The sequence below is a fragment of the Thamnophis sirtalis genome, unplaced genomic scaffold (genome assembly GCF_051295495.1).
Source record: "Thamnophis sirtalis isolate CommonGarterSnake01/CBP01778 unplaced genomic scaffold, rThaSir2_p1.2 scaffold_1, whole genome shotgun sequence".
Taxonomy (NCBI): Eukaryota; Metazoa; Chordata; class Lepidosauria; order Squamata; family Natricidae; genus Thamnophis; species Thamnophis sirtalis.
The window spans coordinates 80,417,053-80,435,737 of record NW_028261381.1 but is presented as its reverse complement, the minus strand read 5'-3'; the positions used below and the strand labels follow the sequence as shown (position 1 = coordinate 80,435,737).

The 18,685-nt window shown below is 41.2% G+C and overlaps 1 protein-coding gene and 1 non-coding gene across 4 annotated transcripts; both read left to right on the top strand.

Annotated features, from left to right (window-relative positions):
• Positions 1-545: 545 nt before the first annotated feature.
• On the top strand, positions 546-17,344 carry LOC148049596 (uncharacterized). Of its 3 annotated transcripts, XM_087717326.1 has the most exons (9): positions 546-799; positions 1,996-2,346; positions 4,602-4,928; positions 5,491-5,592; positions 6,458-6,862; positions 7,560-7,868; positions 9,072-9,386; positions 10,302-10,604; positions 16,675-17,344. In XM_087717326.1, exons 1-9 carry the CDS (start codon positions 658-660, stop codon positions 16,977-16,979), a joined length of 2,559 nt encoding a protein of 852 aa, XP_087573452.1. In that variant the 5' UTR covers positions 546-657; the 3' UTR covers positions 16,980-17,344. The 3 variants fall into 3 exon arrangements, with proteins under 3 accessions (XP_087573452.1, XP_087573438.1, XP_087573445.1); XM_087717312.1 differs by lacking the exon at positions 16,675-17,344 and having other exon boundaries at positions 1,999-2,346; positions 10,302-11,114; XM_087717319.1 differs by lacking the exon at positions 16,675-17,344 and having other exon boundaries at positions 7,560-7,727; positions 10,302-11,114.
• Positions 17,345-17,366: 22 nt separating this feature from the next.
• Positions 17,367-17,469, top strand: LOC148049595 (U6 spliceosomal RNA). The gene has a single exon (XR_015695309.1). It is a non-coding gene; the product is annotated as a U6 spliceosomal RNA (small nuclear RNA).
• The last annotated feature ends 1,216 nt before the right edge of the window (positions 17,470-18,685 follow it).

Genomic DNA, 18,685 nt, shown 5'->3' with positions numbered 1-18,685 from the left:
ACCATAGAGGAGCCGTGTCTCAGTATCTAAGACCATCGAAAATACGTGTTTTCCAAAGGTTGCGACCCACAGGTTGAGAACTGCGGCTCTAGTCCAACCCACTGCTCCAGCAGGAGATACCATTTTGGGCAAATGGCTGTACAATCTCTTCTTAAACATCTCAAGTAATGGAGCACCCACAACTTATGGAGACTGGAGGTTACACTGATTACTTGTTTTCACTGACAGGAAATTTCAGCACATTAAATGTTTTGAAATCTAATTAAATGCAAGTTGCTTGCATTTAAAAAAAATTTAAAAAAATTCAGGAGTCTCTGTTAGCAGTCTTCCACTTAAAGGAGAACTAAAAGACTTCCAGAATCTGGGTGTGTACTATTGGTTCCCCCTTACTAAGCAGGTGCCTGAGTAGGCGACTTCTTAAATGCCGTCAGTAACTATTTTCTTTCCCAGTTTTTCAGCAACAGAAAATCATTGGAAGATCAGAAGTGAAAATGAAAGTTTCCAGGACAAAGATCATTGTCCTGCCACGTAGGTTAGAGAGATGGTCGTTCGGGCAAGAGATCTAAAGAGCTTAGTAGGGTCGATTCTGCCTACTCTTTAAAGCGCGATTATCTGAAAACGCTGGTCCAGATTGAGAAATCAAAAGGAAAGGGGGCAATGGCGACTCACTTTGGTCTCCGACTGAGAAAACTGTCTGGATGTGTCCACGTAAATTTCCAGGAATCAAACTCCGTTCGAAGGCGACTTTACTTTTTCTTTAGCCTCTGGGCGTGTCTCAGCTTTGTTCTTGGGTCGGCAGGTAAGGAAGCAAAAATGAAGACCCGCGCCTGCTATACATTACATTCTCTCTCTCTCTCTCATATATTTATATACTGTACATATATACGCTTGCTATACATTCAAGGTGGCCGGGACGCTGGTGGCAGGGCGAGGGTGGCGGAAGTGCTTTGCTAGGTTCTTGCTGCTGTTTTGAGTGGCGGCGAGGCGAGGGCTCCTCAAGGGCAAATGCAATAGAAGTTGTCGAGTGTGAGAAATGTTGAGACTTGGAGGGGGTCTGGGGGCTCCTTTGAGGAGGAACGAGACCGACCGCGCAAGGCAGGTGGACACAACTTTAAGTCGGAGATCGGTCTCTGCAGGGGACAGCCACCCGCCCTCGCTCCTCCGACGAGCGCCCTCGACAGCGCAGACGTGTTTTGCAAAATGACCGGAGCAAAATGTAAAGTCCATAACTCGTTCCGCACAGGAACGAGCCTTCTTACTCGTTAAACTCCGCCCTCTGGATCTGTGTATGAATTTGAAAAGACCGCAACTCGCTATTACTATTGAGCTGTTATTTACATTAACTCCTTGTTTAAACTGTCAATAACCTGGTCTACCCAGAACCGTAAACCGTGATTTACAACCTCAGTGGTTATGCTCATCTAAATCTAATCTGACAAAAAGACATTCGTTCATCATAACGAAGGGTTAGTCAAATGAGTAGTATAAGATTTACAGGCTGCAAATGAAATGTTACAAACTGCTGATTATTGGTTTAAATTTATAAGTTGCTCCATCTCAGCCTCTGACTCTGAACACAGGGACTGTGTTCAGACATTCTATTAAGCCTGAACTGGGTGCTCCAGATTGGAGTTTCTGTGTCTCTATTGCATGATGGCAACTGACATCTTATTGAAATATTCTAGCTGGACCACAACTGAACTGTAATTAGCTAAGGAAAAACTATCCCTTGTAGTAATTTACTTGTAATTATGCAGTCACAATTGTCTCATCTGGATTGTGTAACTCTTGCCAAGTTCTGGCTTACTCCAAAAGTAGTCAATATTCCACTTAGTCTTTATGATCTCTAATTGCTTTGTCTCTTGCCATTCCACCACTACTATTTCGAAATACTCTTTATGAAATGTGAGAATTGGGAGGGAAGGGAAGAAGGGAAGAAAAAGGTACAATTAATCATAATCTGCAATCCATTTTTTTCCATTTTTTTGTGTGAAGAAGCCTTGAAAGTAAGCATGCCAGCTCAGAAGACAGCAATCCTGGGTACAAATGTGACACTTCAGTGTAATATCTCTGACTACCCTCCCCCAGAACTGGATATAAAAAAAACAGTATTCATGTGGTATTTGGTGACATCTGAAGGGAATAAAGTAGAACAACTTTATTCAGTTGTTGCTGGAAAACATTCTTCAAATAGAAATGGTTCAAGACTGGATACAATTCAATTAAAAAATGGAGATGCTTCCCTTTTCCTTCCACAAATAAAACTTCACGAAGAGGGCAAATATATGTGTATTGTGATTCTTACTTCTAATAGAGTTGAAGGAGCCACCATTCTAAATCTAGTTGGTAAGTGACAGTTGTGGTATACCTTTCCAGGGAGCAAACTTATTCTTTTAGAATTCTTAAACTGTATTAAGGTTTATCTGACTGTCAATTGCATAAGATTGTATTCCAAATCTCTTCCTCTTATGAAGAAGGCCTCCTCCAACTAGATCCTTGTAAGAAAGGGGAACCCTGAAAACAGGGAGGTAGAAAACAAAAGAAAGTCCCTCCCCATTTCTTCATTTTATATTGTCTGAAGAATCCCAGTGATGTAATGGTTAAAGCATGAGGCTAGAAACCAGGAGACTGTGACTTCTAGTCCTGCTTTAGGCACAAAGCCAGATGGACCAGTCTCAGCCCTAGGAAGGAAGTAATGGCAAACCACTTCTGAAAGCTTGCCAAGAAAATTGGGGATTTCACCCGGCAATTGCCAAGAGTCAACATTGTCCATTCTTGTTCACGTTTCTCATTTTATTTAATGACAATATAAAGATTTTTTCATAACTCTTGTTATTAGGGCAACTAATTAGTTGCAGTAAGGCAATGCAATTGAATTAAACAAATATATTTTCTGTGTCACACCTCCATGATATTGCCTTTAGCCAAAGAATGAGACACATGTAGGTAGTTCTTAGCCTTACAGGTGTTTAAAAAGAATTTTTCTTCAAGCTAAAAGGTGCAAGGGATGTACAAGTTATGATGAGCCTTTGTTACCTGCTATCTTGTTGGCAAGGTTGGTTTATCAGTAAGAACCTAAGATATTTATTAGCTGTTTTAAGGTAATCTAGGCATATTTTCTTCCATCTTCATTGGACTCTGGTTGGTCTTGTCTGTCACTGTTCTGCTATTATCTACCTGAAGAGTTAGGTATAATGGCACATGAAAAACAACACAACAATTAAAATATTTGGTGGGATTTGAATGGTGTAACAATGAAGTGGCAAAAGAGGCTGGAGTAACGTAACACTAGGGACCTACTTCTGAACAAAAGCTGGAGGAATCTGGAAAGTAACATGTTAAAGAAAGAGAAAGAGATTCTACTTATAAATGTTGCTCGTGATTCTGCTTCCTTGTGACTTTGCCATTTTTTTTTACATTTTAAAGTTAAATTTGGATAGGAAGGGGCCCCGAGGTGCTGTATTTTCATGTGTGGTTGTTTGTCAGTTGTATAAATCAGGGGTCCAAGTAACACCCCCAACAAAAGAAGTCTCTGAGGTTTGAAGTTCCTCAAAGTTCCATTTTGTTGGAGATGTCATATTGGCACAATTGGGAAAACCCAAATCTGAGAGATCCGGTTTTCCCCACCCAAAAGAAAGTCAAAGATACATCCCCAGCATCCACAGGTCCAATCAATTCACCATCCCAACTGGAGACAACCCTCAGTCACTTCCAACCAGATGCAGGTCGAATGCCCAAAGAAAGAAATGTTATGGTTAATCCTCCACCACTCCATGCAATTCCCCCTTCTGTTTTCCCAGGCACTGAATCTCCAACAGAAAAGATGGCTCCCAGGGCTGACATACATTAGATTTAGAAATGAACACTTTGAGGCCCAAAGCTACTTTTATTAACAAGATTTGCAGATTATGAATTTCTTCCATTCCTTCTATTTCATTTTTCATATGAATTAAGCTAGAGGAAGCTGTTCAAAGCCTTTTCACAAACCACTTTCTTGCTCTGGCCTCAAGTCTCATTTATCTGATTATTGTTCTTCTCTCTGTCCTTCAATACTATACTATACTCATTACGATATTTTTCCTGCTAGCTGCTATTTTTAAAAAAATCATCGTTTCTGTCAGCAGTCTCTTCTCAGAATATATATCCTCGTGCTGCTCTCCTTGGGGATAGTAACACTGTGCAAAGTAGAGAAAAGAAAAAAAATAACATGCAAAAAATTACTGTAAATGAATGAAAATAAAAAAGAAAGTAATATGGCTAAAACTAATTTATACCGATGCCCTTCATTATGTCCCCCCATATTGTTCTACCTTTTCAAAATAATCTTGTTTCTACCACATGCCTACACTGATTCATTTTGATTCATTCACTGATTTTGCCTTTCCTTCCTTCCTTCCTTCCTCCCTCTTTCTTTCTTTCTTTCTTTTCTTTCTTCTTCATAGTCTTTGGAAAATCTGTAGTGTTTTTTTCCTTTTCCTTTAGGTGTTATTTCAATTGAATATTAAATACAAATGCTGTTTGGGAGGCTGAAAGGCAAAATAAAATACAACATATGTAGAAAAATCAATAACCAATTCTATTTTTATTCAAATGCAATATAGTTGAACCAACTGTCCAACTGTCTCCCAAGGAACTTGAAATTGAAAACGGAAATGTAAAGACACTGACATGTAGAGTGAATAAATTCTATCCTGATTCCATTGCCATTCTTTGGCAAAAGCATTCTAAGCACACGTCGGATAAAGATATAACTGTAGGCGATATTATCCTGGGAAGATCTGTGAGAAATGGTGATGGCACTTACAACACCACCAGTGAACTGAGAGTTCAACCATCTTCACAAGACCAAGGAAACGTCTATAGTTGTATTGTGCAGCATAAGTCATTTGCCAGATATCCAGTCTACAATGTAACTTTAACAGTAACAGGTACTCACTATGAAAAATTTAATAGCTCTCTTGCTTCTCATAACTTAGTGCAGGGATTTCCAACTTGATATCATTGAGGGCCACTTCAGGGTTGTGTTTACCTCGGAGGGCTGGGGTGGGTATGGCCAACTCAACATCACTCATATCAGGGGCACCTGTGGTGGTCTGAACACTTTGCCAGTGAAAATGGGCTCCCAAGCTCCATTTTCAGGTGTGATGGCCTCCTGCAACCCTCTGCCAGCAAAAATGGAGCTCGGGGGGCCCGCCTGTGGGAGTCGTCCATTTTTGCTGGCAGAGGCACTGTGGGCCGGTCCTTCATTGTTTCCAGGCAGCCCCGCGAGCCAGATCTAAGCACCCCGCAGGCTGGATCCGGCCCTCGGGCCCTGAGTTTGACACCCCTGACTTAATGTTTTGCTTATGACAGAATACCCTGTATCAGCATTGTTTGTTTCTTATTATGAAATTACATGTAAAATGCTTACTTATCAAAAGCAACAAGAGCAATAAATGTTTTGAGTATATCAGAAATAACATAATTTATTTTTTTGTTGTCTTTCTACAGAACCTTATTCGACTACTCCAATAACAGTTGGGCTGGTTTTATGTTTTCTGATTTCTTTTCTTCTAGCTGGGTTGCTGTGGTACATTTTTTTTTTAAAGAAACGTAAGTTATTCTAAATATGTCTTATCAATACCATCATTTTTATATAAAATTGCAACCAAAGTTTATATTTGTGAAAGTTAATTTTAAAATATCATTACTGGAAAACTCCCAGAAAATAGCCACACAGAAAGAAAGACCAACCGGGGAAAATGGAAAATAGATTAAATATAAGCAATTATGTTGCACCTATCAAATTACAGGCAATCCTTATTTAGTGATCACAATTGGGTCTGGTAACTCAGCCATTAAGTGAAGCACTCACTAAGTAAAATGGCATCTTACTTCATCCTTCCTTTTGCTTTATAGACCTCTGAAGATCATATATGCAAGTATTGGTTACATTATTTTATTATTAGCATTGTAACTGTAAATGATCACTAAACAGGGCAATCACTAAATAAGGATTTCCTATATAATCTTTTTAGACATCGTTTTACAGAACAGCATTAAACTGAAGAAACTAAAGAAACTAAACTAAAAGAAATCCAATTATCAGCTGGAACAAAACTCTAGTACCTGTGCAGAACACGAGTACAATTTTTTTTTAGCAGATATAGTAAACTTCATTCTATGGCCATTCATGTGAACTCACCTCCTCTCTGCTCCCTCCATCCCGTGTTAAAGAGAGTGATGCATGGAATTCTTGGTGAGAGTGAAAATAAAGCCAGAGAACCCAACAGTCAGATTTTTTAATTTCTCTCCCCATAAATGTCTATCAGTCTTTTATCTCCTTCCTGAGCAAGAACAGGCATATAACTGTTTTTAAGAATAGAATGCTTTGTACAATCTTGAAAGAATAATCCTAAAATATTGCTGCAACATTTCAAGCAACAGAGTTTCCATTTTCCCTTATTTTTTTAAATAGATGCACCATCTGTGGAAATGGTTGGAAGTGAGGAACTGAAGCATTTGGAAGAAACACAGTTGCAATGCTTGATTTCACACTTTCGACCCAAGCCTTTGCAGGTAGAGCTCTTCTTAGTGACTGAACCTCAGAAAACAAAACAGAAAATAGCCTCTTGGCCTACGACCTCAGTTGAAGAACCTACGGAAGATGCTGAAAATTCTCCTCTCCTTGGGAACTTGGAGGACATGTTTAAAGCTTATCCAGAGTTGAAATCAAAACCAAAAAATTATTATGACTTCGAGTGGAAAATCTGCCTGAATCCAGACGTACAGAAGCTGGAGGAATTTCAACTTTTATTAGAAATTAAACATGAGGGCTTTCAGCATGGATTGTGTACTAAAACAAAATCATTTAAAGTCATAGGTAAGTGAGGATTATGGCAGGGTACTTAATGATGTTGAAATTTTAAAGTTATTTTATGGTTTATAAGAGAACTGCTAAGTTTCAAAATGTATGAAAATAGAGGAGACTTAGCTAATTTTGGTCCAGCCATTGTCCCAGCAGATATCTTAGACTACAATCCATATTTGTGAAACATCTGCCAAGACTAAAAATAGTTAACTCTTTGGCAAAACAGGGTAATTACATTATCTATCTCCCCATATGTGTGTAGAGAAGAATAGAACTTTCTAGTGGAAACAACACTGTGGTTATTTAGCATGGATAGTCCCAAAGGAGGACGTTTAACCCTTTTAAGTATATAATGGCAGCCAAACACAAATGGAAACTAGGACACTAATTTATCCTTCTATTTGGCACCATAAAGAAACAATTTGTTGGTCAGAGATGATGTATCCAAACAAGACACTTTTGACATTTCAACTGACAGTGATTTTTCTACAATCAGAGGGTCCTTAGCAAATGAGTTTGGCTTGGTCCTCCCTTGCTATGTGTGAATAAATAGCTATGGATACAAGGGTAAAGAAAAATGGTAAGAGATGTCATTAAAGCTTTGGGGATTCATGCATTGGCTTTGAAGCCTCTTCACTATTATCTGGGCATATCTCTGCACATCACATTTTTGCTGCTTGAATTGAAATCTTTTTGGTTTTCTTCCTAGCCTTACCAGAGCTTCATGAAATTCATTGTTCCACAAATGTGCCAAGACCAAATGAACCGCTCACTCTTAGTTGCAAAATTCATTCTTATTATCCGGAAACCCTTGAAGTCTGTTGGACTAATGATGATGGAATTGTAGACAGTTCCTTTTCAACTCCACCCACAAAAGGTACTGATGGGCTTTACTTTTGCATCAGCAAGATCCACTATTGCCCCCAAGTGGAAGATTCTGGAAAGAGGTTTGTCTGCAGAGCTAAGCTTCAAGGACCACAAGCGTATAAAGAATCTGTATGGCAGATGAACCCTGTGGGTAAGTGGAGCAGAAAAAGTACAATTTTTCATTATCCTACTGCTATTGTATTAATAGTATGTTTTCTCTTGATGTTCCCTTTTTTAATTATTCTCTTTCCATATTGCCACAAGGTGTGAATTCAATTAAATTTTATTTTCTTGGAATAATATTCCGTTCATCTCAGAATAAGACTCCGCTTACTATATGTGTATAATAAATACAACTATTGATATTTAGGAGATGACAGAATCCCTCCCTCCCTCCTATACAATTGGGCAGATGTTAAATTTCTGAAAGCCATAAAGACCCATAGTGGAATCCTGAACCATTACAAGGACCAACCTGGTAATAGAAGGGGAAGACATATATGCTGTCAGGCCAGGGTTTGAGTTTGGTATCTGAAATCAATTAAGTTATTTCATGCAATATTCTTCTGAAGCAGAAAGGGATATTGCTGAGTAGGTTACTCTTTGATGGCTTATGATGTGGCTTCATGTAACACTTGCCACTGCCAAATAGCTAGAAGTTGGATGTGCAAAATGGGGAAATATATGCTAATAGCTTCAGTTACATCTATGTGCGGATTACAGGATCTCTTTTTTTAGTGCATAAATGGAATATTACATGAGCAACTGAAAATCTATTTCCACACCAATTTAGAAATCTTCATTGGTATTACGTTATCATTGAGGCAATTTTCTACTTCATTTTTTGGTTCCACCACAAATGCGCGAACGACAAAAGCGTGCCTGACCAAACCGCGGTGACAAAACCGCAATGACAAAACCGCGCCGACGAATGAGCGCTGAAGCACGCTGACAGAAGCGCGCTGTAACCCTAACCCTAAACCAAACCCTAAACCTAACCCTAACCTAACCCTAAACCTAACCCTTAACCTAACCCTAAACCTTACCTTAACTTAACTCGCGCTTCTGTCGGTGCAGTTTTGTCGGTGCGCTGTTGTCGGCACGCTTTTGACATCGCGGTTTTAGCACCGTGGTTTTGTCGGCGCGCTTTTGACGTTCGCGCATTTGTGGGGTCACGCATTTTTCACCAGATTTGTAATTTATATACCTTTGGAATTTTATTGTGTTTGGATGATGACTTTGGCACTTAGTTGTGTAACCTAAATAGTCATGTGGGAAGAGAAGTTTGTGGTTTGAATTCACAACTCTGTACTAAATACTAACTCTGTTATTTGCTGTTGTGCTTTATTTACAGTTGTGGCCCCCAAAGTTGACAAAATTGAATGTAAGCCCCCTGTTCCTGAGTGTGGGAAACCCATCACATTGAGTTGCTTATTGACAAAATACCATCCACCTGAGTGTGACATTTATTGGAGAAAGGGCTTTGAAGAGCTCTTGGGTGCTGAAGTTAAAACAGGGGAGCCGCAGTTGGACAGAATGTCAAAGCTGTACTCCAGGACAAGTGAAATAACCTTTACACCCAGCGCAGAAGATCATGAATTGGAATTCTTTGTTGAAATAAATCATTGCAAGCAAATTGCACGGAAGGGATATAAAGTCATGCTGAAAGGTAATTGTTATCATTGCTATAAAATAATCTATGTCCCTTGGAGTGTCTATGGAGGTTCTCAGTCATCCAGGCCATGGTTGTCCCAAAGGTGCTTTTTTCAAGAAGCAACTGGACTTTCTGGTTTTTCTTTGAAGACCTTTTGCCTCTCATCCAAGAAGCTTCTTCAGCTCTGACTGGATTCAGGTCTGACTGGACCTCCTGTTTCCCACCATCCAGTCAGAGCAGAGGAAGCTTCTTGGATGAGATGTGAAGTGCCTTAAAAGAAAAACCAGAAAGTCCAGTTGCCTCTTAAAAAAAGCAACTTTGGGACAACCATGACCTGGATGATTGAGAATCTCCATAAACAGTTATTAAGGTAGTAATCTGGTTATCTGGATTTCCCATTAACTTTGCTTGTCACAAAATGTGATCACATCATCCTGCGTCTCTGCGACTGTCATAATTAGGAACTAGTTGTCTTGAAAGAAAGAAAGAAAGATAGATAGATAGATAGATAGATAGATAAACAAACTTTGTGGCATTGTTACATATATTTTACTTCTAAGTTCACATCAGTATACAGTAACATGCTATGGATTAACATGTGCAAACAAACCAAATAGTGAGAAGCACTGGTATCTCACTGCATGACTAACACATGTACACAAGAAGCAGAGAAACAGAAATAATTGCTACTTGCCTAAATAATTTGAGAGCTGATTTCATGTATGAGCACTGCTCTATGTGAAATAGTGCTGTTAATCTATTGTAACAGCACAAATTATCATTGAACAATGATTCCTCCTTTCTTGTGGTAACAATATAATGTTAAAAATTATTCTTAACTCATTTGATGCTGTGCATATTAGGGTATTGTTTGCATTTAACAGTGATTCCTTGTCTAATGTTGATTTCTCTGTCTTGTCACATTTATAGATTTCCCCAAACTTTCAAATATTGTTATTGAACCAAGTGATGCTGATTATGGACAAAGTGTAAATTTAACTTGTGATGTCACAGATTTCTATCCTAATGAAAGTGCTGCTCAGTGGCTCCTGGGAGATTATTCACCAAAGAAGGATGATGTCAAAGAACATTTTGACAAGGCCTGTTACAAATTAACTTCCGTGTTTAAACTCAGAGCTACTGCTTTAGTTTGTAATAAGGCTATTTGTTTCCAGGTGAACCATGCGAGATTGACAAAGCCTATTATAAGAGAAGTGTATTTAAAACTTCCAGGTATGTACCAATTTTTATTTATTTATTTAGTTGTCTTCTGATGTTAATTGATGAAGTTGGGTTCTGTTTTTCCTTTTTAGGCTTTATTAAAAGTAATAGAATTTAACAAGTGAGGAGTGTGGCACATCCCTATTTCCTATCAGCTACACCTGCAATGCTACTTCAAAGAAAATCTCCCTGTCTGTAGCACTGTTGTGTATCTTGTTGTGTCCTTTGTGCTATGGATACCAGGAATTAAGCCGCAGCCCAGATGTGACATCTCTGGGAGCAGAGGTGCTCGTCATCATCTCAGTTTCTTCTTTGACCATGCTGCCTGGACACCCCTGGCTTTGCATCCCATGTGGGAAATATTTATGGGATAAAATTATCTATTTTACCAATAAGATGCATAGACATCCACTTCCAACCACAATGATGAAACATGATGACACAACACAACCCCTCTCCTTTCATACTTTAATTGCACATCACAACACATACACACATTCTCCTTTCACTGCTGATGCCTATATATCATATGTAATGCTGTTGATGTCAGCTTCTGCTTTGCTATCGCTTCAGCTGCCATGAAACGGAGAGGGAGGGCATGGTATTTGGGAGGGGTTACTCATTGTGCTGGTGGAAGGTTCTGGAGTTCACTGACTGATCGGCCTGCGCATGCGTGGGTGTTTCCCGCCAGGTCTAACAGCACTGACATTCCATCTTCATGATGCCTTTTGAAGTTATCTTGCACCTGACATTTGGAAGAGTTATGATTGGCCTGGGACTGTGATGCCAAGGGGTGGGGAATGGGCTATTCTATATATCAACTGCTTTCACGCCTAATTAATCAGACTTCGCTATGCATTGCCTTTAACCATTTTTAATTAGTAAAAGTACATTTGATTTCTACGCATGGAGTCTCATGGTCTTTCTTTCCTAATTAACTAATGGAGAGGTGCTGACAGTTAGTGAAGTCTCAATAACACCTTTCCAGGAGACTACAATCTACCGTGGAAGGTGCAAAAGTTCAAGGAGACAGAACAGAAAAAAAAAAGTCTTCGCCAGCCAGCGATGGAGAAAAGGACAAAGAACCCACTGATATCTTGTTTCCTGAAGAATTGGCTCAGCTGGAGATATCGAGCCCTGCTAGTCCCCCCCGTTGGTCTTTGTCAGTGGGACAAAGAGAGGAGGGGGCAAACTGGGATGCGGCCGTTACCAGAAGAAGACACCAGGAAAGGCCGTTTGAGGCGGGAGCTGAACGAAGACCCCAGGAAAGAGATCAACCTGATTACTTGGAACAGGTACTCTGGGCAAAGATTTGGGGAGGGTGAAGAGGTCGAGAGGGGATGGGAGCAAGAAAACCCACGAGCGGCTTCACCCCCCCTGCCAAGGGTGCTGCCAGACCAGGGGCCCCACCCCCCAGAAGACGCAGAATGGCTAAAGTCCCCCCATTACCTGTAAAATATGATGGAAACCCTAAGAAGCTGGGGTCTTTCATCATGCAAGTTTATAATTACATGGAAATCTATGGGCCCGATTTTGAATCAGATACCATGAGAATACGCATGGTTTTGCTTGCATTAGACGGAGAGGCCTCTGACTGGGGAACAGGCTTACACCAATCAAATTCCCCCCTCCTGAGGAATTTCAATGCGTTTATGGGAGCTTTCAAGAGACAGTTTGATGACCCCCTGACTGAGAAACGCGGCAAACTGAAATTTATGACCCTCGCGCAGGAGGACAGGCCAGTGTCCCAGTACATTCAGGAGTTTCAACACCTATGTAATTACATCAGGGGCTGGGGTGAAGAAGCCCTTTTGGACAAATTGCTTTGAGCTTGGATGAAGATATTTATCAACAATGTGTTAATCGCCACCTTCCCAAACGCTTAACTGTTTGGTTTGAAAATGCGGCAGACATTGAACTGGATTTAATGAGACTCAAATGTGTTAAGGAGGAGAGGCAGAAGAAAAAGGAGAAAGCTGCGAAATCTCCCCCCCCCAAGCCGCAAAACCCCTTTCGGAGGCAGAGGCGAAGGGAGGGGAGGCCCCTCGGGAAAATCCAGACCGTTCACTTGCTTTCGTTGTGGGAAAATCGGCCATCGCGTGCCTGAATGCCGCGCCCAGCTGCCCACGAGCGCCCTAACCCCTTCCAAATGGGAGGGGAAATCCACCAAGACCTCAGCTAAGAAAAAAAAAGAAGCTGCGTTCGCCGTTGATTCCACCCCCCCCCCAATTCGGCCAGGCTTTGGAGGGAGAAGCGGATGTCTCCACCAGCTCCTCTGATGACTCCGATGACAACGCCTCGCCTCGCTGGGTGAGTTCAAACAAAGGCCCTATGCTAATCCCCGTAGAATTGAGAGTTCTGCCTGATGGGGGGGTCTGAAAGCCTTCCCGCCCTCCTTGACTCAGGCTGTTCCTGCTCAATGATCAATCCTGCTATGGTGGAAAAACTGGGCCTCAAGTTGAAAACTTAAAAAACCCCTATTGTCTTTTGCCAGATAGATGGGTCCATCGCAGGGGGGGGGACCCGCCCATTTCTTTACTGAGCCCTTAGAGATGAAAATGGGATCCCACATGGAATTAATCTCTTTTATTGTGGCTCCTGGAATGGACAGACCACTCATTTTGGGCCTCCCTTGGCTTCGAAAATGGAACCCTCGCATAAATTGGAGGGAGGGATGGTTACGGATTCGCACGGCCGCACCTCCGGAAGGGGAGGGAGTTTCTTCAGACCCTGTTGGCTGCAGTTCTGATTTGGCCGCTAGAGGGCAGGAGCGGATTGAAGGAGAGGAAAAAATTCCGAAAGTATATTGGGACCTGAGGGGAGTTTTTAGTGAGAAATCTTCCGACAAACTTCCGCCCCACAGGCCTACTGATTGTTCAATCAACATTTTACCCGGGATGAAGTTGCCAAAACCCCAGATTTATTCCATGTCACCTAGGGAAATGGAAGAGATGAGAAAATTCATTGATAAAAATTTGGAGCGGCGTTTCATTGAACCTGCCCGCCCTAAAGTCGCTGCTCTTGTGCTGTTCCGTGAGAAGAAATATGGTTCTCTGAGATTATGTGTAAATTTTAAAAACCTTAATGCCATCTCGGCCCAAAATTTATACCCATTGCCGTTGATGAAGGACATGTTGGCCCAATTGGGGAAGGGCCGCATTTTCACTAAACTGGACCTCAGGGAAACATACTATTGGGTGCGTATTAAGGAAGGAGACGAATGGAAAACTGCTTTCAACTGTCCTCTTGGTTGCTTCCAGTTCCGGGTTATGCCTTTTGGCATACAGGGGGCGCCTGCAGTTTTCATGCAATTAATTAATGAGATCTTGACCACATGGTGCCATTTTCTGGAAGGCGCTAAACACCCTTTTGAGGTGTGGACTGATCATAAGAATTTAGAAGTGTTGAGAACCCCGCGTCGTCTGTCCCCTAAACAAATGCGGTGGGCCCAACATTTCAACCGTTTCAATTTCACGCTCAAATACATCCCTGGGGGAAGAATTTCATGGCGGATGGTTTGTCCAGACTCCCTCAATACAACTGCTCGAAACTGAGCATTGTTCAACCAGTTGTTCCCACCTCCAGCCTGGAGGCTCCGGTGGTCACTCGCCAGGAAGCACGTTCAAAGATGGACATGCCTCAAGATTTTCTCTCTGACCTCAAACGTGCCCTTCCCCAGGATGACTGGTTCCAGGGGCATCAGGATGAGTGTACGATCAGGGATGATCTACCATGGATCGGAGCCAAGCTTTATGTCCCCGCCTCTCTTCGTCTCGTCGTCCTCCAACGCGCTCACGATTCCAAATTGGCGGGTCACTTTGGCTTCTTGAAAACTTTACATCTCGTAAAGAGGCAATTCTGGTGGCCCTCTTTGAAAAAGGACATTGAACAGTATGTTGCTAGTTGTCCGGTTTGTGCGGCCGCCAAAAGGCCACCTGGGAAACCGCAAGGGCTGCTCCAATCTGTGGCACGGCCGGTTGCCCCATGGAAAGAAATTTAGATGGACTTCATTGTCGAGCTTCCTGAGAGCCAGGGGCACACCGTCATTTGGGTCGTTACAGACTTATTTTCCAAACAGGTTCATTTTATCCTTTGCCACAAAATTCCTTCCGCTAAGGCTCTTGCTAAGCTCTTCATTTCCCATGTTTACTGGTTGCATGGAGTGCCTGATCGTATCATTTCTGATAGAGGTGTCCAATTCACCTCGACCTTCTGGAAGGAATTTCTTAAATGCATTGGCTCCGCCCAGGGCCTTAGCTCCGCCCACCATCCTCAGACTAACGGGGCCTGTGAGAGGACTAATTCTGTTCTAGAACAGTATTTACGTTGTTTCATTAATTATCAGCAAGATGATTGGGTGGACTTGTTGCCGCACGCTGAAGTCGCCTACAACAATTCTGTTCATTCCAGCACTGGTTTTACCCCTTTCCGGGTTGTTTTTGGTCAGGACTTTGTTCCTATTCCGGAGTTGCCTCGTGACCAACCGCAGGTTTCTTCCGTCGCTGACTGGAGTGAGCATCTCAGCCGTATTTGGCCTTTGACTCTTGCTACGTTGGATGCCGCTCATCGCGCTCATAAAAAGCAAGCTGATAAGAAGCGTACGCAACCTTATCAGTACAAGGAGGGCGACTTGGTCTACTTGTTCACAAAGTTCCTTCAGACCACACAAAAGTCCAAGAAATTGGGGCCTAAGTATGTCGGTCCTTTCTCCATCCTCAAAATCATCAATCCTGTTTCCGTTCGTTTGCAGCTGCCTAAGCATCTCGATCGTGTTCATCGCGTGTTCCACGTTCCACCTCATTAAGCCTGTTCGTGTTTCAACTTTACGTCCGCCTGCAACTCCTCCACCTGCTCCTTTGTTGATTGATGGCGAACAACACTTTGAACTCCGTGAAATTCTGGACTCCCGCAAGCGGCGTAACCGCATCCAGTACTTAGTGGCTTGGAAACATTTCCCCCCCTCCCATATGGAATGGGTTGACAAGTCCCATGTTCGTGCTCCACGACTGCTTCGGAAGTTTTATGCTGCTTATCCTGACAAGCCTTAATTTTCTCTTCCCCCCTCCCCTTTTCTCTTCTGTGTTTTGTTGTTCATCTGTTTGTTTGTGATTTTTTTCGTTTTACAGGCCTGATCGCCTTTTTCCGGGGGACGGCCGGATGTCAGCTTCTGCTTTGCTATCACTTCAGCTGCCATGAAACGGGGAGGGATGGCATGGTATTTGGGAGGGGTTACTCATTGTGCTGGTGGAAGGTTCTGGAGTTCACCGACTGATCGGCCTGCGCATGCGTGGGTGTTTCCCGCCAGGTCTAACGGCACTGACATTCCATCTTCATGATGCCTTTTGAAGTTATCTTGCACCTGACATTTGGAAGAGTTATGATTGGCCTGGGACTGTGATGCCAAGGGGTGGGGAATGGGCTATTCTATATATCAACTGCTTTCGCACCTAATTAATCAGACTTCGCTATGCATTGCCTTTAACCATTTTTAATTAGTAAAAGTACATTTGATTTCTACGCATGGAGTCTCATGGTCTTTCTTTCCTAATTAACTAATGGAGAGGAGCTGACAGTTACTGGATTTCAACCAAGTGCTGGAAACACACAAGAAAACTCTAGAATAAGCCACAACAAGATATATAGGTTTGCTTTGTCTTTTTGTACTTTTTGGGTGTGGTCTTGTTTAGCTTTATTTTGCTTTTGTATTTTTTCTTTCTTTTGGAGTTTGTATTTTAATGTTTTCAGTAAAATAAAAATTGAGAAATTAACAAAAACAACAAAAAGATTTGTTATGTCCTGCTTAAAGGGTCAGTCATAGAGAAGGGTGCAGACATGATTTCCATTCATTGGGTTTTGTTGCAAATGGTGCAGAAAGTGTCTTCACTTTGTAGTTGCTAAAAGTTGTGCAATTGGTCTTCTGCAGTGGTGTCATGCAATAGTTCCGTTATGCAAGACTCCAGAGGATCAATCCTTACAGTGTTTTCTTGTATTAAATATTGCTCTTGCGTTATTCATAATAAATCAAGGTCTGGAAACATATTTACATTGTCATTTATGCTTATTTTTTTCCCTTCTCATTTAGCCAAACGGCCTGTTTTGTCTGAAATAAAGGCAACCCAAGATCGTCAGAAAATCCTCCTTGAAATTTCTATATCACAATTTGCACCTCATGATATACAAGTCAGATGGTACCAAGACGGGATACAAATATCTGAAAATATCAATCCCAGGAATTTAAAGATCGGAAAAGATCACTTATGTTATTTTGTTAATCAAATAATCTTACAAACAAAAGAACTGTTCTTTGGGAAGACAATACGATGTGAAGTTAAACATTCAACATCTACTCAGGAAAAAACCTTAACAATACCGCCTGCTGCCAATTAGCTCCCAAAGACCCATTAGATCACACAGATTAGGCCTCCTCCGGGTTCCGTCTACTAGCCAATGTCATCTGGCTACTACCCGGGGGAGGGCCTTCTCTGTGGCTGCTCCAGCCCTTTGGAATGAGCTCCCCGCAGAGATTCAGACCCTCACCTCTCTCCAGGCCTTCCGAAAAGCTGTTAAAACGTGGCTGTGTCGGCAGACCTGTGGTCGATGAGTTCCCTTCCCCTCTTGAATCGTGTGGCTGTTGGTTGTTTTAAATTCCCTGTTTTTTTGTTGTAGTTTTTGTGTTTCCCTTCCCCTCCTTTGGGTTTGTGCGCCTCCCTGAGTCCCGCTGGAAATAGGGCAGCATATAAATAAAATGAACCTCGAACACAATAGTCAAGGGTCTTGCTTTGGCAGCACATATACTAAAATTGGAACGATACAGAGAAGATTGGCATGGCCCCTGCGCAAGGATGACATGCAAATTTGTGAAGCGTTCCATATTTTTTAGGAGTCTACATCTCAACCTCAAATGGGAAACTGTATAAGTACAATTATGAGCCATTATGGCATAGCATACAGACAGAGATGAAAAATTGGGAAAAATTACAATTATCCTTGTTGGGAAGAATAGCAGCAGTGAAAATGAATGTCTTCCCTAAATTTTTATTTCTTTTTCAAATGATACCAATACTTTAAAAAGATGCAAACTTGCTAGAATGGCAGAAGGGTATTAACAAATTTGTTTGGGCAGGGAAGAAGCCGAGAATAAATCTAAAAATAATGCAAGATGTACGTGAGAGAGGAGGTTTGAAATTGCCAAATCTAAAACTATATTATGAAGCAGTAGTTTTATCAGTAATCAGTGATTGGATTAACTTAACAGATGATAGAATACTTAATATCGAAGGGCATGATTTGGTATATGATTGGCATGCTTACTTGCTATATGACAAAAAGATGGATAAGAATTTTAAAAGTCATATTTTAAGGAATACTCTATTGTGGGTCTGGAAAAAATACCAATATAAACTAAATGATAAATTACCTATGTGGGCAATTCCTAGACATGCAATAGAGAACATAAATATAGTAGAAAAATAGGATGTAACTACATACAGACAGCTTCTCACCTTAGAAAGAAGTATATTACAATTAAAACCCTTGAATGTACTAAAAGAGGAAATTTGTTAAAGACTGTATGATAAAGTGGGCACAAAATTTTGAAGAACTAATAATGTTGCATGCATGGGAAAAGATATGGGTAAGAAATGTAAAATTTACACAAGCCCAGAATTTGAGAGAAAACTTTTACAAGATGTTTTATAGATGGCATTTAGATCCTAAAAAACTATCCAAATTTACAGCCTAAATGCTGGAGATGTGATTGTCTCTATGCTACATATTACCATATATGGTGGACTTGTAAAAAGGTAAAAGCATTTTGGTTAAAAATATGGTGGATTATACAAAATGTTCTTTAAGAAAGGATAAAGTTTACCTCTCAGTTATTCTTGCTAGGTATAATTACTGATTGTACGGTTATAGAGACTAACTTGATTTTGTATTTAATAACGGCAGCAAGACTGTTAGTGGCGCAATACCGGAAGAAGGAAGATTTGCCTACTATTCAAGAATGGACATTAAAAGTAACAAACCTAGCAGAGATGGCTAAAATATCAGCATATCTCAAGGATCACTCAAATGAGAGATATAAACTGGAG